Genomic DNA, 22439 nt, shown 5'->3' with positions numbered 1-22439 from the left:
GGGCATTCAATCCCACTCAGCGGGAAGCACTGATCCATCCGAGACTGGCTCACTGATCAAGGGCAGAGCCCCTCTCCCGGTTACAGCTTTTGACCCCGCGGCCCAGGGCCACCGGGGGCGTAAGACGGCTGTGCACGGGGATCTTGACGGAGCGAGCTCCTCTTCTTGATTCCGCGAAGCCTTACGAGGAGATAGATAGATATGCATTTCTGGGCAGTACCAGCCATGCCGCGAAACGACCATCGAAGTCGTTCGATCATGATTCGGTCGGGATTGGCCGTCGACCTTTCGTTCGAGTTTTTAATACACTGAACTCACCTCATTGTGGGCTTCAACAATTAGAATAGGGTCCTTGAATTCCTACGTATCATGAAGCTTGGAAAAATGGACGATTGAAATGGATCTCGTCTCCGCAAATAACTCGCTGTCAACTTTCATATCGAGTTTATTTCCTTATCAGGTAAGGTACAGAATACCGAGGGATGAGGGCTGGGTAATGAACATATCCTGGGCCAAGAGTATATCCATAGCTGTGGCTCCCTATGCTCCCATGAGTCACCGTGTATGCCGTCGGAGCGAGGACGGCGAAAGCTTTGACTTGCCCGACGAGGGTCACAAGAACCAGAAGGCACAGAGCAGATCCTAAGAGCTTCTTCAGGTTGCTCGAGTACGGCATTTCTCCTCAGAGTGGGGTTCTCGAGCGATTCGATAGATTTTTCCTGTCGAATGAGGATATAGACGGAAATTACAGCGCTTATAAAGATCGGCAAATTTGGGCGTTCCCTCAGCCCGTCGCCCTCACAGAAGAAAAAGGAATGGCTTGCATGCATAAGTGAGCGATCGGCTACCGTTGGAGCAATACTTCGCGATTTTCAGGGCTTTTCTTCTTCTGCATCTTTACACAGCCTTGACCACCCGTCCTGAGGATCTGTATTCGTGACTTCAAGGGTCGAACTGACGGTTGGAAACGCCCTTCGCCAACCCGCTCGGCATTATTTTTTGGCTCCCGATCGGCCCGCTCTCGGCTCGAGACTCGGAATTTTCGCCGAGCATAGAAACAACGAAAAATCGGAATCCCAGACTCAAAATCATCATGCTCGAACTCGGGAAGAATCATTATGCTTGACATACGTACCTATGGATCAGCCTGTACGAGCAGTCATTCGCTGCTTCTTTGGTTGGACGAAAAAGTACCTTGATGATGTGAGTTCCTCATCCGTGGTCCAAATCGAAAACTGGCTGGAGATAAGGCCCGCCAAGAGTCGTTTAGTCTTGTTTACTCAATTCCCGTGAAAGGACACTCCGTCAGATTCCACAGTGAACTGGTTTCGACGAGTAGCGAAACTTTTGCAGCATCAGTTGTCCCGTGTCTTCGTCCCAATGTGCCATTCTGCACTGGTAAAAAGTGAATCGCAGCTGTCTGCTGACGCCGAGTGCCGAATTGAAATAGCGAGCCAATGCGCGATGATCAACAGGAACTCTGTCCTAATTGGTTGCGCACAAGGATCGTTCCAGTTCTGGACTGCCTCAGAGATCCTCTACATCGCCGAGGGAATGAAGTTCTACGCTTGGTTTCCTCAGAGATCCTCGAATATTCGATAGAGGAGCTGAAAAGTTTCCGCAAAGCACGCCTCTGGGCGAAGTCTGTTCCGGAAACGAACGACTACGAGCTCTTTAGGCGCGTCTTGCACCGCTCGGGACAGTTTCCGTCCCATGAGGACCGGACGATCGTACAAAAAGTCCCATCCCGGGTCGCACACTCTGCGTACCCAGACCCGACAAAAAACGCATCGTCTCATTATTCATCAGGAATGATGATAATAATGGATTCAGCGCACGGAAGACGTTCCCCGGTTCAGAGATTTTCCATCCGATCGATTCACTTGACCGAGAAACTCGTCTCTTGAGAGATACGATGCGGTTAGACCGTGGTAATTATAGACGATCCGGCTCAGCTTGAGTTCCGATTTCCATCTAGTGATCTCCAACAGCCCTGCTCCGATCCAACGCACATGAGCGGGCGGTCGCTCGGCTTCAAGGTTAACGTGTGCCCCGCCGGGCACCCTACGGTGCAGAGTATATTCATATAAGTCGCGGTTTTTCCAATTTTCTCTCACTGTCACCCTAGTGCGCGGTGATCGTCCACAGGCGCGATACTAGGCTGCTTTCGTGATCGCGAGCTGGAAGTTTTTTCGGATTGTGAGTGAGTGCCTCCGAATGAAATAGCTTCGCGCGTTTGACCGCTCTTTCGCTCCGATAGCGAGTCTCCTCCTGACAGAAGCAGGAGTAGCAGCGACGAAAACAATTCTTGAATGTCAAGTTTTAGAACACTCAGCTTAGGTAAGTTTAGTCTAGCCAGTGAGCGAGAGAATAGATCAGATCAGCGGCGAACATCTCCGAATATCTCGGAAGCTGGGCACGCTATGTCTCGATTGCTCCCTGCGTGATTTCAATCCACGGCGAGCCGCAGATTCTCCCCGGTCGTCGAGTCGTCAGCGTTTTCAAATGCATGACAATCCTGAGGAAATCGTCTTCGTCTTCCTTCTGGCTGGCCCCGACAACGTCCCGCGGTGATAGTGCTCTCTTTCGTTGCGGTAATCGTTGACAGCCTCAATTATTACAAGAGACTCGTGCGCGGCCACCGCCGACTTATTATCTCTGACCACTGAACCAGACGGATGTATGTGCGCATGGATCACTCGGTGACGTGATGACAACCCGCATCGTAGACGAGTTGCGGCCACGGCAGGCGATGGCGGGAAACTCCTCAGAGGCCAATAAACGACGAGACCAACAGACACACAGACTCTCGAACAGACGGACAAACAAACAGCAGAAAAGTGTTACGCGGTTTCGTGGCAAACATTTAGGTTAATTCCTCATTTTTAAAACACTCATTCTCCATCGAGGTTAGCCGGATGCGACGCAACTTGAGACCTTTATCGAGGGAAAACTTTCCAAATGACAAAAAGCCGAATTCCCAACATCGTCCGCGCCGTTCCTACTCCGTTCCCTGGTTGTGTGGCGGTCGATGCAACGCCCGATCTATCGGGTGTCTCCGGTACTACAGCTTCGAAACCTATGGACTAATGAATCTCGACCGCCCCCTCAGGTACCCACATCAAGTGAACCGGATCCTCATCTGCGAAACAGCATGCTTCACCGTCACATCCATAGACACAACAGCGTTTCAGCCGCTCGCAAGTACTCTAATGGCACCAAACCGTTTCCGATCAGAGGTGAGTAAGCAGGATAAGCGTTCCGGGGTTCCCGGAAGAAGTCTCGAGAATGAAGTCGCGATTCACGACATCGTTCAGAGGGGCTCGATGCATATCCCTCGTTCGATCTAGAGGTTTCGTCCCGCGTCGTTTAAGTGATTGATGTTTGAAATCTCTTACGGAAGTTTCCTGAGGTGTTCTGGGGTATCCCCTCCGTATGACCGAGGCCGTACCCGCGTCACTCGCTGATTCCGCCAAATCCCCCGTCAGGTCTCGAGTTGAGCCCTGCACCGCGGTCGTAGCGCTCCACGTCCGTCGCGACACGGGACAACCCGCGAGATGACGGGGGCGTTTTGAACGGTTCCGGACAGCGGGGTTCTTCTTCGATTGAGCGGCACATTTCCAAAGTACCAACCCGGTGAATCACCGGATGCACCGTCTCCAATATCTTCAAAAAGCTCTAGAGAGGGCAGAGAGCACATTTCCTCTCTCTCTCTCGATCGTAGGATCAATAAACACTTTAAAGCTTCGAACACAGACTGGCTGTTCGGAATCATATGCTCGCCTAGCCGACCCAGGTTCCTCAGTGTGGCCAGACCGCATCGCTTCTACGTGCTCAGACGCAGAGTTCTCGTCGGATCGAGTCGTATCCCATCATCGTCCTCCAGTGTAGGACTCGGTCATCCGTGTTCGATCAGAGACGCTGACGTCACCGCTCGGGAAACTCCTTGAGTCGGCGACGATCCGTACAGCTCGTCAACATTCTGGTGTGAATATACAAGGGAGCTTGTGCTCGAGAGAGTTCCTCGTGTGCCGTCTGCTCGGGCTGTGACAGACTTTTGACAGTCATTTCGATCTAAAGGCGTCTCTCTCGAGTCGATCTAGATCGAAAGTTTTGCTTGAGCTCTTCGCTGAAGTGGACACTCCTTCTTTCGCCGGCCGCCCGTTGACTATCCATCCATCTATCCCTCGCTCCCCGGCGTCGCTAGGGAAATCCTTCACCCGTTCGCGAGTTTCTTGTGGGTCTCTTGGCGCCTAATAGAAATTTATGACAAATTTCTTGTCTGGACAATAAGAGACATCCTCTAAGGGCAATTAGCAGCGCTCTATAAAAGAGCGCGAATACTTGACCGGGCGACAGACTCTTTCTCACCGTGTTACGATGGAGACGCCGGTCGGTAGCGCGTGCGGTTGTGGTCTAGCGAAGACATGTGCGTTACTGGGCCAAATGGCCCAAGATGCCCACCTCCGCAAACTTGCCGAGGCAATCAATCCCCAGTCGCGACGGAGGAGAACCAGCAGCAACACCAAACCGTTCCCGGTCCGAGGTAGGTTGAAGAAATACAACATGTCAATTCACGACAATCAGCGCAGTGTAGTCGACTTGAGCGACAGGTGGTCTGACACCTCGATGTGACTGCGATGGTAATTCGAGCTCTCCCGTCATGATGTCTGCTCCGATGGCAAACTCTTGAGAGCGACTTTGGAAACGACTCTCGATTCCGAAGAAGCGTCGACTGGATTTTTTGCAGTCTCTGCGCTGAGCATGTCTTCGGAGTTTACCGTGTCAGAACGTCGCGTCGGATCGGCAAGGGCTGTCCTGGAAGAAATCGGACTCCTCCTTGACCGCTGCTGCTCCGCACCAAGCCTTCCGTCCGTTAATTAATCAACTGCGCCTAAATGAGGCGTGGACATCAGACGATGCGACGCATATTATCCCGCCAATCTTCCGACCGAAACGACGTCGCAGATAAAGACCGAGTAGGGGCTTTAGGAATGAGCGCCAACGTTATTTTCCGGGACGCTCCTGTAGATTTCTCGGCGTCTCGATCCTTGTCATCGTTTCCATGATGGTAAAGAATGATTCGATCTCAATCGATGACTCGAGAGCATCCCAGCGTTTCGACGCAGTATCTCTGGAAGGACAATCTTGGTGTGTTATTTCGAACATTCGGCATTATAATCATTGATACGGTGATCTCGGAAGGGTCCGCGTCTCCCTCTCGAGAGGGCTCATCTTAGCAGCGCTCCACTTATGGAGAACTGACGTAAGATAAGAATCTCCCTTCTTTTCATTGTTGGAGTCTTCGGAGAATTCCTTTTCGCGGTATGTTTCGCGAATCGCGGTTCTGGAAAGCCGGATTATTGTTTGGATTTGCGACATCCAATGAATCAGAGTCTGGATAAAGAATGTCCTCCGTTATCGAATGCATTCGATTTCGACTGACCATAGAATTCCACAGGAGGAGGCTTCCCTCAGCGGAGTATTGGATCTCTCGGCATCGATTGAACAGAAGGACGATATCTGGCGTTCGCTAGGGTGTTCTTTTCTGTCATTCGTCGTTTCCGGCGACCTTCGTGCGCGTTTATTCTATTCGAATGACATAAAATCTGGGACATTCGTCATTGGACCGCTCGGCGATTCGGGAACATAAATACCCACTTCTCTTTTCTCTACTCAGTCAGTCGGAATGTGACGAGGTTCCGAAACGTAAACTACGTTTAGATCCCGCTCTGCTGCAGCACTTGCATCGAGCGCGTATGAGAAGCAGACAGTTTTATTTTCCCGTCGGCACCGACCAGCGGCGAGTGTTCTCGACGGCAGCAGCGGCGGCGGTGTTGCTTGCGACCAAGAGCGCATCTCTGCACAAAGTTCGGTGATTTCAACACATCCAGATTACTCGCGCGAAGTATATCTCAATAGAGTGTATCGGAAGCATCCGTCTCTTTGAGCGTTTGTTATCCGCAGTAAAGTCCGCGGCGTATCTTTTGCTCGGCTTTCTCACATCTCTGTCACAGCCCTGACGAGGAAGAGACCTTCGCATCTGCGAGTATCGCGCCGGACTCGAAAATCGCGATAAAAAATGGGCGTAGTGAGAAATGACAAGAACCCCGGTCACAACGGATACAAGTCCTACCCAGCATCCTGGACCGAAGGTAAATCCGGAAGATTGGAGATTCATGGGCTTCGTTTCGTCCCCGAGATCGTCTTCGCCATCGAGCTCGGTGGGACAGTCTCACGGTGAAATTCGGTGTTATGTCGGACTAGGAGCTCGCGGTGGCGATGTGCCGTCCTATCGGTGAGTTCCGGTGTGGTAGATTGTCTCCGCTCGGAGAAACAACACCAGAGCAAACTCGAGTTCTCTCCGCACACCCGTATCGTCACTCGGACGGAGAGCGGGTCGTTGGGAGAGTTCAAGCTACGATCATGCAGATTATCCCGGCTGAGCTGCGACTGCCTGTATGTGTGTTGTCTACCGAGTGATGTCTTCTTGTCCGAAGTTTCATCGTGCAAGTTTCGATTCCATACAGCAGAGCGGTCCAATGCCCAAAAGGAGCCCACAGTCCAGAGGGATGAGAGCCCCTTTGAAAAAAATTCGGATGAATAGTGCTGGTAGGCGATACGGACCCCGAGTGGTCTACCTCTGGATCCCGCTCCGAAGAGCAGTTAGGTTCTCGCGGGATCCCCTCAACGACTCTCCGTGCTGTTCCGTTTTCCGGAAGTGGCGTCGAAGAACCGTTTAATGGTTCGGGTCGTGAAGGCGACATCAAAGAACTCCTATAGTCAATACTTTCTGAATATTCTGTCATATCGTTCATCTCATTGTTGTTCCAAATCGTTCGTGTATGATCTGAAAGATGTCGTCGACAGCAGCCCATGGCCAGACTGGTTAAGCCTCGTTGATCTTGGCGCGATTTTTTCCCGCTGACCTTCAACGAGAATGGGAACTCTTTGAGTCGCCAGGCGTTACGACAGCTTCGTGAACCCGTCGTGTGAATATCGGTGGCTTTAGAATGAATGAGCCCGGATGATCATTCATTACGAGCAATATCTGCCGTAGGAGAAGAGCTGACTCTCCGGAAAGACGTCAGGACATCCGCTCCAGATCAGTGTTCATAAAGTTGATGGGTATTTTTCGCCTGGCAGGTGACCGAACGAATTATGTCAACTTGCCGCATGTCATCGCGATGGTGGGTTTGCCTGCTCGAGGCAAAACCTACATCGCAAAGAAACTCACTCGTTACTTGAACTGGATTGGAATCAGTACCAGAGTCTTCAACGTGGGAGAATACCGTCGTCAAGCCACCGAAGCCTACAAGAGCCATGACTTTTTCCGGCCAGACAACACGGAGGCCATGGCAGTCCGTAGCAAATGCGCTCTCGACGCCCTTGAAGACATGTGCAAATGGTGAGTTGGATCTCGAAAATCGAGAGATCGATTACTCCATATTCCGAGTCCGTCCCGCCCGTCACAGATTTCCGATCCCGTGGCCAAGTTGTCTGTCCGCTCTGTTCCACTCCCGAGGGACGAGGGTGGCTCGATCCGAATTGACTTCCGAAAACTGCGACTCCGTTCCCGCTTCAGGCTCGAGAACGAAGAAGGCGAGGTTGCCGTGTATGACGCCACGAATACCACGAAGGATCGAAGGAAGCTCATACATGACGTCGTCTGCGAACGCTACGGCTTCAAACTGTTCTTCGTCGAGAGCTACTGCGACGATCCGAACATCATCGAAGCGAACATTCGCGAAGTCAAGGTCAACAGTCCCGATTACAAGGGCTACATGAATCAAGACAAAGCCCTCGAGGACTTCATGCAGCGAATCCACCACTACGAGCTCTGCTACGAAAGTCTCGACGAATCGGAGAACTACTCATTCCTCAAGGTGAATCCCCGAAGCGATCGCTTATAGGAGCGATGAATTTCGTGCATTCGATCGCGCTCGTTCACATCACACATTATCACTTATAATAACCACCGCGAGCCCCTCCCTCAATCCGCTATTGGCCGCTCACTTTGGATTCCATGGTTTTACCGCATGTAGAAATCGTGGTTTCTCTGCTTGGCAACACCCGCTTTAGCTAGTATCATCAAGTTTAGCACACATTTCAGCGAAATCGGGGCAGAATGGAACAGGAGCAGGTTAGCAACGCGCGGGATCACGCAGGGGTTAGGAGAAACATTTAGGACATTTAGAGAAAACAAACATTTCTTGCGGAGCATAACCGTCCTCACGCCTTGTCCGTGCAATCCTACAGCTCCGACTGCAAGCACTTCAATGCGAATCGTTTTGCAGGTCTACAATACGGGACAGAAAGTTGTCGTCCACCGACACGAAGGCCATATCCAGTCCAGAGTCGTGTACTATCTCATGAACATTCACATCATGCCGAGGTCCATCTACCTCACGCGGCATGGCGAAAGTGAACTCAATCTGCAAGTGAGTGTCGATAAGCGATTCGACCGCATGCCATGGGGGACTTTCTCCCTAGGGCTTGCGATTGTTCGCGTCATCCATCTGTGTGGAGGAAAGGTGGAAGTCTGAATGGACTATTATTATTGAGAGGAGCCATCGTCAGCGACTGGCGATTGCGAGAAAATTACTTTTCGGGCTGACGATCTTTGTTCCTATTAGGGCCGTATTGGCGGCGACGCTGATCTCTCCGCGAGAGGCTGGGAATATTCCAGAGCGTTGGCGAAGTTCATAAAAGATCAAAACATTCCGAGACTCCGAGTTTGGACTTCCCAGCTCAAGAGAACCATCCAGACAGCCGGAGGCATCGATGCGCCCCAGGAGAGGTGGAAGGCACTGAACGAAATCGACGCGGTGAGCATCCCAGACCGCGGCAACGGTCGTCCCTACATTCATGATCGCGTCCACATATCCGGCATGGGGAACAACAGCTCGGAACCTTGGAAGGGGGAACCCCGTAACCTTGAAACCCTATAATTCTGTGGTCACGTTTGCGTGTGCTATTCTAGGGAATTTGCGAAGAAATGACCTACGAGGAAATTCAGGAGAAATTCCCCTCCGAGTTCGCCGCTCGGGACCAAGACAAGTTCCATTACCGCTATCCTCGCGGCGAATCGTACGAGGATCTCGTCGCGAGGCTCGAGCCCGTCATCATGGAGCTGGAGCGTCAGGAGAACGTTCTCGTGGTCGCTCACCAGGCTGTGCTCCGGTGCCTTCTCGCCTACTTCCTCGACAAGAACTCCGGTAAGTGTTCGGATGAGGTTCTCCCTCTTTCGAATATCGAAGAGACATTCACGTAGAGTAGGTAGCTAGCTGGTTAATCGAGTAGTAAAAGGTTCAGGGGCGTCAGGAGAACGGATTATGAAATATCCTGTGCTGTCTACGATGGTCGGATGGTGAGATTTGGTGTTGGCTGTTGGCAGATGAGATGCCGTTCATTCACACCCCACTGCACGCCATCATCCAAATCAAGAAAAGCGCTGCCGGGTCCGTGAAAACCGTGTTCACCGTGCCGATCGAAGCGGTCCAGGACGGACATATCGTATGAGTTGCCTACGAGCAGTCGTTCGTTCATTCAGAGGATCAATCGATCAATTCTTGAATCAACGAACCAATCAATCAATCTGTCAATCAATCCATGGACGATGCGATCTTATCCGCTCCAAAACGCATGAACGGATAAAGTTTGCAGTAGCCGCATCTCAGTAGTTTGTAACAAGTCTTCCGTACGCGGCTGGAAATTAGCTGGCATGAAGCCTCTCTGCAGACTTCTTCCGACTACTGTTGTAGTGAAGTAACCTCTGTAGCTGTGAGACTTTCCCTAATATACTGCCTTGCCGCGAGGCGATTATTGATAATGATATGGAAATGCTTTGACGCATTATTAACCAGAAAAGGACGACCGAGCGAGTTTGACAGAGATTCCGTGTTTGAGATTACGACTCTGCCCGTGAGGTATATCAAGTCTTCCAAGAGCATCAGAGCGAACGTTAGACACATGAATAAAATGTAGCCGTTCATCTGATTATACATGTAATTTTAGAGCCTGTACAATCAATTGCGATCTTTTCTCTATAGATTGATGAAATAATTGATTGACAAACAGACAGACTCGGAGGATCGACTCAAGAGTACCTGAGACTCATACGGAAGTCTCGGCAACTGATTGACATTCGACGCCTTTTATTGATTCCACCACTAACTCAAGCGCCTGTTAACCCGGTTGAACTTGGAGGCGAGCGGCAGGTTCGAGAGGAACGTAATGATCCCTTTGTTTGTCGCTATTCGAATGCGCCGGGTCAAATGCTTAGGTGACGACTGAACATATATCTTGCGAACCGCGAAGGCCCGTTTTCCTATTTGAACTCGATCGTCGATGCTTTTCTGTTGACCCGCTTATGAGGATGTGATAATAATTATCATGATGACCCCATGCAAGTCGGAATCATGAATGCGACCATTGTTAATATATGACATGATTATGATGACAGGAAGTGAAAACGAGAGCCTTTGGGAATATCATTCCGCCATTCTTCCCTAACCTTTCGACCAGGAAGACGTGGAATAAATGAGTTCAAGTCTCGACTCGCTTCCGATGCTTTTGAGATATCTACATATCTATGAATCTTATCGGCTGTGGATTCTAATCCTTCTTTGGAACCCCGTGTGGCAGAGATTTCGTATTTTGATCCGCTGCGAGAGGGTGGTTCTGAGGCATTGACGGATACTTACTTGAGGGCTTAGCACAAACTCACAAACGTCTGAACTAGGATTAACGTCGTTATCTTCTGAGACAGCGTTAGGCTCGAGCGAGCCACTTCCAGACTACCAGTTAGCGAATGAGCGAAATGAGTGTTTTTAAAAGGAATGAATGTATGCGAAACACTTGTTGTTTTCCTGTCGTGAGGATCCTCGAAACCATGCTGTATGATGTAATTGAACGAAAAGCCATTTTCCGTCAACGCTGAACGCTGCTTCCAGAGGAACTGCCGTATTTGAGGGTTCCACTTCATGCTATTCTGAAGCTGACGCCATTGGCCTACGGCTGCGATCTACAAGTGTTCCAGATCCCGATTGAAGCCGTCGACACCCACCGCGACAAACCTTCGGTGAGTACGAATTCACATCCGTTATTTTTTAGCGACAGAATCTCTCGTTGCTAACATTGGCATAGACACGTGAGATGATAGTTGATATGCTGCATCCACGCTCGCTTTCCTCAATCCTGCGCTTCGCGCGCGCAAGCATCGCTTTTAGCTTTCATCATAAATGCACCCGAAGAACAGCACTAACTGTTGATTCGGTGTCTCTGATCTTGCGCGGTCGCTAGCAGCACCCGCTCGTGCACAAGGCATAAGTCTTCTTGGTCCGTCGATAATTGCGTAGCGAAAGCGATGTTGGCAGCGATGCGAAGTCGAAACTCTGTACGCCCCATGAGATATCGCCGCGAGTGCTCATAGTCACGTACAGTCATGTAGACGTGGCATGATTACGATCCTGTAAGATCAGTGGCGTAAATAATCGGGAGCAGCTCGTCCCTGAAAGCTTGGGGAAAGTTCCAGTGAGCAGATAGAGGTCGCGTAGCCTATATCACTTTGAGGTTCTGTTTGGCGATCCAAGTCGCTCTGAATGAGTTTTCTCGGTGGAGATTCACGAACACGCTCGGGTTCCGGAAAAAGAAAAAGCACTCACAGCAAATTCGGTAGAGGAATCGACCAGGGATTCGGAACACACGCACCCAGTCTTTCTATCTTGCCCTTCACATTAGATCACATCTCAAACGGATAACACCTCTCGGTCGGCTTTGCTAGGCAGGAATTTTTTTTCGTGCTGCTCATGTTGAAAGATACTCCTCTCTGGGCAGCTCTGTTCAGGCTACGGAGAGGCTGCCCCCTACGCACTATCGGAGCTGATATTGAAATCCACCTAGGAAACTCCTCTGAATTCGCTTCCCCAATCGTTCGACGCCAATCCAACTCTGTCCCTAGGAGGGATTTTTTCAATCGTACCGGCGACCACGTCGAGGTTCTTTTCCATTAAACCCAAACAATTCTATCTGCGGGATAAGGCTTAGAATAGGATACAATTTCTAGGTTCCTGGAGAGCTGAACCCGGAGTTTCTGAGCCAATTCTGCAAGAGCCCCCCGGTTGAGCCGGCGATCACTGGACAAAATCTCTGCTGTCCGCACCGACACACGCATTGTGTCGATGGAGGGACCGTGGTTAGAGGATAAATGTCTACCCCAGACATTGACTATGCATCCGCATATCTAGCATCATACAAAAGTTCCTGGTCGACTCGTTGTGGAAAACCCCGACTGTCATACATTCCAAAAACTAGAAGAAAGAAAACTAGGGTCGGCTTGTAGTTGCTCGCTCGGCAGAGGCACAGCGAGAGGCTGCCCGGACAATCAACAAGAAACAGTAATCCTAAACTAATCTCCATCAACAAGGCTCCATACCACTAACGCTGCATTTACGCTTCCCACTGATCGCGAAAGTGAGCTGCAAACATCCGCAACTCCTAATCAGATCCATCGATAGCATCAACGGTATCGGAATGACGACTTTCGAGCAAAGAAATATATGACTATGCCTCCAGAATAAAAACAAAGTGGTTCACAATCACCCTTCGGAAATTCCCTTATTTGGCTCCCTGTGGGGTCCGCACGGTGTCATCACGGCACCACGACAACTGAGGACCGACGGAGGAGAATATCGCTTGTTAACTCACTTGCTTGTCCGCAGAACGAAGAATCGACCGAGCAAGACTCAAACCAACCCTTAGTTTAGCACAAGGTACTGTAGAGAGAGAATCTGTGCATGACCGTGTGCATATAATACGACTCCCCGATGCATGGTAACGCCGCTTCCAATGTCGATGTTCCTCGATGTTCATCCCGACCCCCTCCCCCCTCCCGTCGGCTGAGTGTCTGCCCATTTCCTCTCTGTCGGAGCCTGCTCCTCGGTTCTGACGGATAGCTTTGTCTCGTCTCTTGCTCATTATCCACCAGAGCGCTGCCGCCCGTCGTGTTGAATTCGTTTCCCTCGTTGTCCGGCCCGAGATCATCGACACTAAAAGAAATTTTCATCGAACTCGATGTTGCAGAATGTGCAGACAAACCGTGCAGCGCAAGAAGCCTTGGCGACGGTGCCTCCGCACTTCTGAAAATGAAGATGACATGCGCTCGTTGCCGCAAGATGCAACTCTTCCAGCGTCGTAAAATGAAGGACGGAGGAGTTGTTACAACCTAGTATTAGTCGGTATTCGATAATCCGATTGGGAGTGGTAGTTCTACTAAAGTACTTGCTCGGCTCACCTCGTCGTGCAGACTCGTCTACATTCGTTGATTGTTATTCAAAGCCCGACATCAAACAACCATGAGCTGAACCATAGGTTGCTGCTTATCTTGCTTTGTGATAGCAAGACGGCCGTCGTATCATAAGTTCATTCCATGTTCACACTTTAGCCATGTGTTGGACTTATCATCATGACAATTGTCTTCATCTGCGGGAGTGTTCCGACCGCAAACGAATCTTATGAAGTTGTTCCATAGACGCTCCCACAAGATGGTGTTCCGAACAAGAATACCTCCATGGAGCGTTACCTGTTGATACTTAGTCGACTTCCATCGATGAGAATCATCAAGGAAGCTCCAAGTCGCGTTGGAATGATTCTCCCCTTGCATCGGAGACTTCGAATGATATCACTCCAGGAGTGATGATCTTCTCGAGTCATTCTACCAAACACAGTGTTCGACAAGATGAGTGTTTCGCAATATAGTGGAATGAGGATCCTTATGAAAAATTTTTAAACTCGTTGGGGGCTGCGGAGCTTGAAAATGTACTCCGATTAAGTGTGCCTCAATCGGGGTGGAGTTACTGTTTGTTCGCAGTGAAAATACCAATCATGAATCAGCTCGAGCAGGGAACGTCCAGCATAGAGCCAGAACAATAAATGACGGAATATCTATCCGAACGGAGTATGAGGATCTTGTCATTTTCCCGAATGAATCTACAGGCCGACTCTCTGTCGTTTATCTCGACACTCAGGGCAGGCCGTTCCTCAGCCCGCACTGGATGCTGGACTGAGTAAGTACAAAACATAAATCTTTGTCTTATCCTCTCGAAAATAACGGGGATGAACTTCAGCGCAGCGGTAGGATCCGCCTCCAGTCCGATGGGACTGACTGAGTCTTAGCCGAAGACGGAACAGAACGACGATGTCCCGAGGGATTGATTTGTTCCCCAAAGTCGAACCCAGTGATGTCCAATCCTGGGGTTAATAACCATATATTGTTTTGCTGGATCAAGGGTTTTCAGTCCGAATCCATAGGGGTCTCCGAAATTTCTCGAGTCGGAGTATGGGTGCTTCTGAATGCTGCGGTACCAGGGTGCATCTCCGAAAAAGCCTCGACCACTCGAGGTGCATCGCGAAGCACTCAGTCTCAGTGAGCACCGTAGCTGTTGTGGGAGACATCAATAGGTTGCGGACCGTGCTGATGTGCCGCCCCTTGCGGTGTCTCGGAACTCTCAGCTTCTCGCGGCGGCAAGCGGGAACGTTGCCCCTCGCGTCGCCGCAGACCGCCTCAAGCCCTCTTCCCCCATGGCCTGCATGATCACTTCCCGAATCTTTTCCCTCGGTTCGCTAATGACCGCAATCCTCGGGTTCGGTGGTTTCAATGATTGAAGGAGTCCGTCGTTGTTGATCTTAATGCTAGGAAACACCCACTTCGATGAGAATCATTCCGTCGAAAGACCGGCACGAATGATGACTTCGGAAAACAGGATCGTCCATCATGATAGTCGAACATTTCATCACACCGCCCCAATGCGGCATTCTTGCCGTCGAGCAATTCCTGAGACTGCTACTCGGATTTCGTACAGACGCGCATATGAACGTTGATCGCTATCCCATCGCTAGAGCCCGCGTCGAATGCCCGTCCCATCGACTCTCGCCCTCTCATCCGATCCGTAAGCTACTCTAGCAATCCGGAATCGCTCAAATACGCTGAGTACTGACTACTGACAACCTCCATGTGAAGGCTGCCCCGCTCCCGTCCTCTACACAGTGTCTGAGCCGGTGTCGATTTTGGAGAGCTCACGTGCCGCAGACCAGAATCGCCTCGATACTCACCGCTTGCTACTCATCTTCACACTTCGCGAAGCCCAGTCATCTATAGAAGGAATCCAAAAGGTTATTCAAAGTGCACTGTATGCCGGCATAACCATCGTCTGGTTCAGCTCATGGGGTCCGGCGGCTCTGATAGCGACCGATTGAAGACGACTGACTTTGCAGGCATAGGACTCGGGCCGGAGAATCGACTGGCACGGGATCTCATCCGATCGAGCGCTGTGTTCTAGCTCCCAATCATATATCCACACCATGTCGAAGCCCATTTTCCTGACGCGCCACGGCGAGAGTGAACTCAATCTGCGTGTGAGTTCGCGGTGTAAGATGCGCTCCGTTGGAAACCATATATGCACGACTTTACCTTCATGAGGCTCTTATCCGAATCAGGGCCGAATCGGCGGCGACGCTGATCTCTCCGCGAGAGGCTGGGAGTACTCCAGAGCGTTGGCCGGGTTCATGAAGGACCAAAATATACCGAAACTCAGAGTTTGGACTTCTGAGCTCAAGAGAACCATCCAGACAGCAGGAGGCATCGATGCGTCTCAGAAGAGGTTTAAGGCATTGAATGAGATCTATGCGGTGAGCTTCGAGTCCAAACTCATTGATCTCGGTTCATATCGTAATCGAAGTGCAGGAGTGCTCGTCTCGGCATTATTGATACATCGCTCCCATTCGGTGACATTGTGCTCACATTTAATTCCATTACCTCAGGGCATATGCGAGGAGATGACCTACGAAGAAATCGAGGAGAAATTCCCGGTCGAGTTTGCTGCCCGGGATCAGGATAAATTCCATTACCGCTATCCGCAAGGCGAATCGTACGAGGACCTTGTCGCGAGACTCGAACCCGTCGTTACGGAGTTGAAGCGCCACGGGGATGTCCTCGTGGTCGCTCACCAGGCTGTGCTCCGATGCGTCCTCGGCTACTTCCTCCAGAAGAACGACGGTGAGTCTCCCTTATTCCCGCGACGAAAAGCCTCCCGGGGTCTCCAACATGGGCCGAAGACTTAGCCGAGTTCCACGGAGGAAGCTTTAGCGACGAAATCTGCGATATGTGCGAATCATGTGCAACGTGCCGACGCGGCGAACGGACACGTTGTATGAAGTTGCTCATCAGCATACCTCTTCCCCTCCGGAGCATAACTCTTTTTTTCTTTTTGCAATCGATCCAACGTCTATGTATAGTCAATTCCTCCGGGAGCGATTTCAGCCGCAATGAGTTGGGAGCAATTTTCCTGTTGCCTTTTTTCGGATCTCTGGGGCAGCGAAAGGACGACAGTAGCGAACGCGTTCCCCAACCGGAAATCGCGCTCACAGACTGGAATCAGAGGAAATACTTCCCCGACCAACGCTGAATGCTTTTTCCAGCGGAATTGCCGTATCTTAGGGTCCCACTTCATGCGATTCTGAAACTGACACCACTAGCCGGCGGCTGCGAGCTTCAGGTGTTCCAGCTCCCGATTGAAGCAGTCGGAACTCATCGAGGATGAGGACTTACTGTCCTCAAACCGCGGTTTGGACGCAGAAGGCGATTTTTGCGCACGGCGAGTATGGCGCATGGTCACCGCAGGCGCTAGAAACCTGAGGTAAGCGCGGATGCTTTACTAACTGCTCGCAAGGCAATCTGCCGTGCTCGTTTTCATCAGAGGTCTCGCTCACGGTTCCCACGATGATCTTCTTCTTTGACGATCGATACCATGCTGCGAACGTTCCCGCTCCCGACAGTCTCGCTCCTCACCTGCATCAGCGACACCCCAAGCTCAAATCGGTGATATTTTGACAGTGGGGGAGTACCGCCGTCGGCTATCCCCTGTCGAAACTTGAGGATCGAGAGCTCGCGTGACTCCAGAGCAGAATTTTCTCCCAATGATCGCTGAGGCTGAGATTCGACCGCAGCCAGAGGATCGATATAATGAGGATATAATTCAATCAGCCATTCCTTTGTCTGCAGAGAGATGGATTGAGCAGCAGGACTCAACCGAGCCTCCCCGGAGCGAGAGTTGCGGTTCAAAGAGCAATGGAGTGCGGCATAGCGAGCCCGTGGAACCTGGGAAATGCGGCACCTACATACGTCATTACATTCAATATCTCAATGTTCTTCCATCTGTCCATCGGCTTCGTGTCCATGAATTTTCCGTCTTCGCCCGGAACACGATCGGAAGCTCCTCGCCTCTCGACGATTCTTCCATCTATCTATCTATCTATATATATAAAAACGTATGTCTGTTTGTCTGTCTGTCTGTCTGTATGTCCGGGGTACCCTATAGACTCGAAAACGGCCGAACCGATCGTCGTGAAAATTTGTGAGCGTGTTCTGTGGGATCCAGCGGTGGTTATAGGGGGGTCAGTTCTCCGATGCGATGAGTCCTTCTACCTTAAAAAAATTATTTGAGTGCTCCACCCACGAAAATACGAAAACTCGGAAAAAATTGAAAAATCGCAAATTCGCTAAATTCACAAACGCCTGAACCGATCGCCGTGAAAATTCAGGGGTGGGTTCTCGGGAGTTGTAGAAAAGCGATGAGGGGGTCGTCGTGCCCGTATGATGAGGATGAGCTCTTTTTCCCTTGGAAATTGAGTACCGGGTCCCTCACCGGAAATCGTTCGGCGGGAGTTTCCAGAGTTCTCCAGAATTTTCGTGATGGGACAATCAATGCAGGTATGCGGTCTCGATCTCGAAAACCCGTATCACAGAGAATCATTACCAGACAAACAAATACAAGAGATCCGGAACATGTGTCGCGAAGCGCTCATAGCTGTCGCTGCGCACGTTTCAGGCTGTTTTGTGGGATCTTCTTTCAGCAAATATCGTTTTCAGAGAGCCATAGCGACATTAGCGCGGCAAACTCGCCGAGTAGCTGTCTTGGAGGAACGACCGTTTCCGACCAAGCGTTGTGTCTCCTCTTTGAATGACTCTTCTTTGAATGAGAAGCCACTTCTCGAAGAACGTGTCATCTTTCGGTAGGATTGTTTCGAAGCGAGAGAGACATTCGGTTTCGTCGTAGCTCTTCGAAGCAACGGTCTTATTGAAAGAATCGCTTCAATCCGTCTCGATCACTCGCAGCGAGCAGTAGGAAATTTCACCACGTCCCAGCGTGTTCACGGATTTTTAGTGTTCCCAGCGAAGAATCAAATTCAAAGTGAGTTCACCCATTGAGTTGAGCGAAGCATTTTTCATGATTGCACCCAACATACTTTACGACGAGAGTTTTTTTGAAAAGAAGACTAATTCCGTGAATGTTGTCCGTGGACTGTGTCCAGAATGATATTGTAACGGAATTTATGGGAAACCAGAGCGAGAATCTCGCACCCTGAAAAAGATTGTCGACCTCACAGCTGGAAGCCTAAATTGTAAACTTGTGTCCAGCCCCGTGAGTGGAACGACTCCAATCCCAACAGTTGTATATGGTACGGGATCCCGGAGTCGCGAAGCAACCGAGGACTCGTAAATTACTCTTCTAAGTGTTGGGGTACAGTCAGCTCAACGGAACACGTCCGGGCGACGAATGTTTGGAATCCGCGCGCTATCGAAGGTGCGGCGGTGACGATCCAATCATAGGGGATCGAGGAAGTTGTGGAAAGAGAGCAATAAAACTACCGGCTCCGCGCTTGGGCGGGCATTCCGGTTTCGACGTTAACCTGGTGTGCTTCGTTGTGTGCCATCCTCCTACCCCCCCAGGTCCCGCGTAAAGCTCACGAGAATCCCGGAAATCCCAGGCCCCCGCAGTCCCTTAGAGCCGAGCCCCGAGTCCCTCGTCGTAGATGTAAGTCTCCCCAGCGTTCCTAAAATTCCCTCGACCGGGATCAGAACACTGCGTCCGATATACTCTCATTACAATATGTAGATCTCATCGCTCCCGAAAGCTGGATTTTGTTTCTTAGGTATCGTAGATTTCCAGGCGCTCCGGGACATGGCGGGCACCGACTCCCACAAGCTGCGGGCCCAATTCAACAGGGTGGCCATCAACCTGAAGCCTGACGTGAAGGCGGCCGTCTACTTGCTCGCGACCGCCTGCCGCAACAAAGACCGGCTCACCCGGAACTTCGGTTTCCTTCCGGACAGGGTCAAGGAGATTGGCTGCATCCAGGAGGCCTACAACTTTATAAAAGCCAAAATGGTGACCTGGGTGTCCCAGGAAAAGCCGGGCATCAACTTTGCCCTCATCCACCTCCCCAACACCCTCCCAGGCCTGTGCGCCTACTTCTGGAAGGCCATTCAGGCGGCCGACCAGTTCAGCGTTGCGTCGCTGTTGAAGACGCAGTACGCGACGCAGCTCGCGCTCGACGACCCCGAGCAGGCCGAGAACCGGGACGCCATGGAGGCGTTCTGGAACTCCACGGTCCGGAGCACCACAAACAAGGCCAATGTCGCCGCCTTCCGCGTGTCCTGGGAGGCCCTCGCCGGCTCGTTCGACGAGAAAATCTACACGACGCAGGCGGCTGACAAGTATTACTTGATCCGCGTGTGGTCGACCGGCGAGGTGACCCAGGTCGTCCCCTCCAACGGCCTCTTCTACACCAGGAAGGAGCTGGAGGAGTGGGTCAGGGAGCCCCTCATCATGGAGGGCAGCCCCAATGTGGGGGCCGGGCCGTTCCCCCAGGACCAGGACGCGCCCTTGAGGGGGATGGAAGTCGGGCCCGTCCCCGCCATCACGCCCAAGATCCCCCGCAAATCCGAGAAGACCACGGAAGAGGAGACCGCCGAGGACCCGAGGACCCCATCCACCTCCGGCGAGACCGAGGCCTCCGGCTCCCAGCAGGAGGCCGAGTCCTCCGAGGAGTCGTCCGAGGCGAAGGCCGAGGACGGGGCCGACTCCGACGCCTAGATCGGCAGGAACGCCTCCCAGCAGGCGGCCAGGACCCATTCCAACCTCCTGGTGACCCAGCCCGCCTTGGCAAAGCGGTTGCTGTGAGTTTCTTGATGTTGGATGTGGTTCTGCTTCTGAACTCATTTTCCAAGGTGTGGCTCCTCTGCACGCCGGTGACTTAAGACGACCCGAAACAGTAGGTGTAGGAGTCGGTCTTCGAACAATATTAGCTTGTCCCGGCAATGGAGTCATTCTGCTTTTATGCAATATTCCTGTCATCTATATAATAAATCTATATATATAAAAACGTATGTCTGTTTGTCTGTCTGTTTGTCTGTCTGTTTGTCTGTCCGGGGTACCCTATAGACTCGAAAACGGCTGAGCCGATCGTCGTGAAAATTTAGGAGCGTGTTCTGGGGGATCCAGCGGTGGTTATAGGGGGGTCAGTTCTCCGATGCGATGAGTCCTTCTACCTTAAAAAAATTATTTGAGTGCTCCACTCACGAAAATACGAAAACTCGGAAAAAAATTGAAAAATCTGAAATTCGCAAAATTCACTAACGCCTGAACCGATCGCCGCAAAAATTCAGGGGTGGGTTCCCGGGAGCTTCAGGAAGGTCATCTGAGGGTCGTCGTTCTCATTTTATGGGTCCTCCCCCCATAAAAAATGATTTGAGTGGTCCTCTCACCGAGAATCAAAGATTTCATCAAGGGAAAGACGGGAATTCGATTTTCCGGAGGACATATCTAATAAAAGCGGGGGCACGGGGAGGCGGGGAAACGGGGAAGTGGGGAACAGGGAAAGCGGGGAACCGGGAAAGCGGGGAACCGGGAAAGCGGGGAACCGGGAAAGTGGGGAACCGGGAAAGCGGGGAACCATATAAAAACGTATGTCTGTTTGTCTGTCTGTTTGTCTGTCCGGGGTACCCTATAGACTCGAAAACGGCTGAGCCGATCGTCGTGAAAATTTAGGAGCGTGTTCTGGGGGATCCAGCGGTGGTTATAGGGGGGTCAGTTCTCCGATGCGATGAGTCCTTCTACCTTAAAAAAATTATTTGAGTGCTCCACTCTACGAAAATACGAAAAACTCGGAAAAAAATTAGAAAAATACTGAAATTCGCAAAATTCACTAACGCCTGAACCGATCGCGCAAAAATTTAGGGGTGGGTTCCCGGGAGCTTCAGGAAGGTCATCTGAGGGTCGTCGTTCTCATGTTATGGGTCCTCCCCCCATAAAAAAAATGATTTGAGTGGTCCTCTCACCGAGAATCAAAGATTTCATCAAGGGAAAGACGGGAATTCGATTTTCCGGAGGACATCTATATATATAAAAACGTATGTCTGTTTGTCTGTTTGTCTGTCTGTCTGGTGTCACCTATAGACTCGAAAACGGCTGAACCGATCGTCGTGAAAATTTAGGAGCGTGTTCTAGGCGATCCAGCGGTGGTTATAGGGGGTCAGTTCTCCGATGCGATGAGTCCTTCTACCTTAAAAAATTATTTGAGTGTTTTACCCACGAAAATACGAAATCTCGGAAAAAAGCGGGGAAACGGGAAAGCAGGGAAACGGGAAAGCAGGGAAACGGGTACGCTCACCAAGAGCACGCGCGACCGAAGCAAGCGCACCCGAAGCCAGCGCACTCGGAGCCAGCGCACTTGGAGCCAGCGCACTTGGAGCCAGCGCACTCGGAGCCAGCGCACTCGGAGCCAGCGCACTCGGAGCTAGCGCATGTGTAGTGAGTCTAGCGATACCGAGTCGCCGCGAAGCGGCGACCGGGAGCGCTAGTAATATATAAAAACGTATGTCTGTCTGTCTGGTGTCCCCTATAGACTCGAACAGGGCTGAACCGATCGTCGTGGAAATTTAGGAGCGTGTTCTGGGGGATCCAGCGGTGGTTATAGGGGGTCAGTTCTCCGATGCAATGAGTCCTTCTACCTTAAAAAAATTATTTGAGTGCTCCACCCACGAAGATACGAAAACTCGGGAGAAAGTTGAAAAATCGGAAATCCGCAAAATTCACAAACGCCTCAACCGATCGCCGCAAAAATTCAGGGGTGGGTTCTCGGGAGCTTCAGGAAAGTCACATGAGGGTCGTCGTTCTCATGTGATGGGTCCCCCGCCATAAAGAAATTTTTTGAGTGGTCTTCTCACCGCGAATCGAAGCTTTCATAAAGGGAAAGACGGGAATTTGCAGGATTTTTTATCGGCTGGACCTCCATGAGGGGGCGGATTCTCGGGAGCTTCTAAGAAGGCTATCGGGGATTGCCGTCATCATTGGTTTCTGTCTTTCTCCTAATGAATCTTGCTGAAAATTGCTGTAGCCGTGAAGGGTGTAGATTTTCCGGAGAAAATATGGAATAAAAGCGGGGGTATGGGAAAGTTGGGAAACGGGAAAGTGGGGAAACGGGAAAGTGGGGAAACGGGAAAGTGGGGAAACGGGTAAGTGGGAAAACGGGAAAGTGGGAAAACGGGAAAGTGGGAAAACGGGAAAGTGGGAAAACGGGAAAGTGGGAAAAAGGGAAAA

At 51.1% G+C, this 22439-nt stretch overlaps 2 protein-coding genes across 2 annotated transcripts; both read left to right on the top strand.

The window, feature by feature from the left end:
• The first annotated feature begins 4151 nt into the window (after nt 1–4151).
• On the top strand, nt 4152–13951 carry LOC100905562 (6-phosphofructo-2-kinase/fructose-2,6-bisphosphatase). The gene is made up of 10 exons (XM_029113314.1): nt 4152–4546; nt 7147–7408; nt 7586–7886; nt 8114–8170; nt 8298–8441; nt 8637–8828; nt 8984–9218; nt 10956–11083; nt 12723–12773; nt 13084–13951. The coding sequence occupies exons 1-9, from the start codon at nt 4381–4383 to the stop codon at nt 12765–12767; spliced, it is 1530 nt and encodes a 509-aa protein (XP_028969147.1). The 5' UTR covers nt 4152–4380; the 3' UTR covers nt 12768–12773; nt 13084–13951.
• An 822-nt stretch (nt 13952–14773) lies between these two features.
• Nucleotides 14774–16598, top strand: LOC100901054 (6-phosphofructo-2-kinase/fructose-2,6-bisphosphatase 1-like). Its single transcript, XM_003739514.2, has 6 exons — nt 14774–14855; nt 15020–15212; nt 15339–15414; nt 15496–15687; nt 15820–16054; nt 16477–16598. Exons 1-6 carry the CDS (start codon nt 14774–14776, stop codon nt 16596–16598), a joined length of 900 nt encoding a protein of 299 aa, XP_003739562.2.
• The last annotated feature ends 5841 nt before the right edge of the window (nt 16599–22439 follow it).

Source organism: Galendromus occidentalis, unplaced genomic scaffold (genome assembly GCF_000255335.2).
Source record: "Galendromus occidentalis unplaced genomic scaffold, Mocc_1.1 scf7180000076543, whole genome shotgun sequence".
Classification (NCBI taxonomy): domain Eukaryota; kingdom Metazoa; phylum Arthropoda; class Arachnida; order Mesostigmata; family Phytoseiidae; genus Galendromus; species Galendromus occidentalis.
Note: the sequence above shows the minus strand (reverse complement) of the source record. Positions and strands in the feature narration are given on the sequence as shown.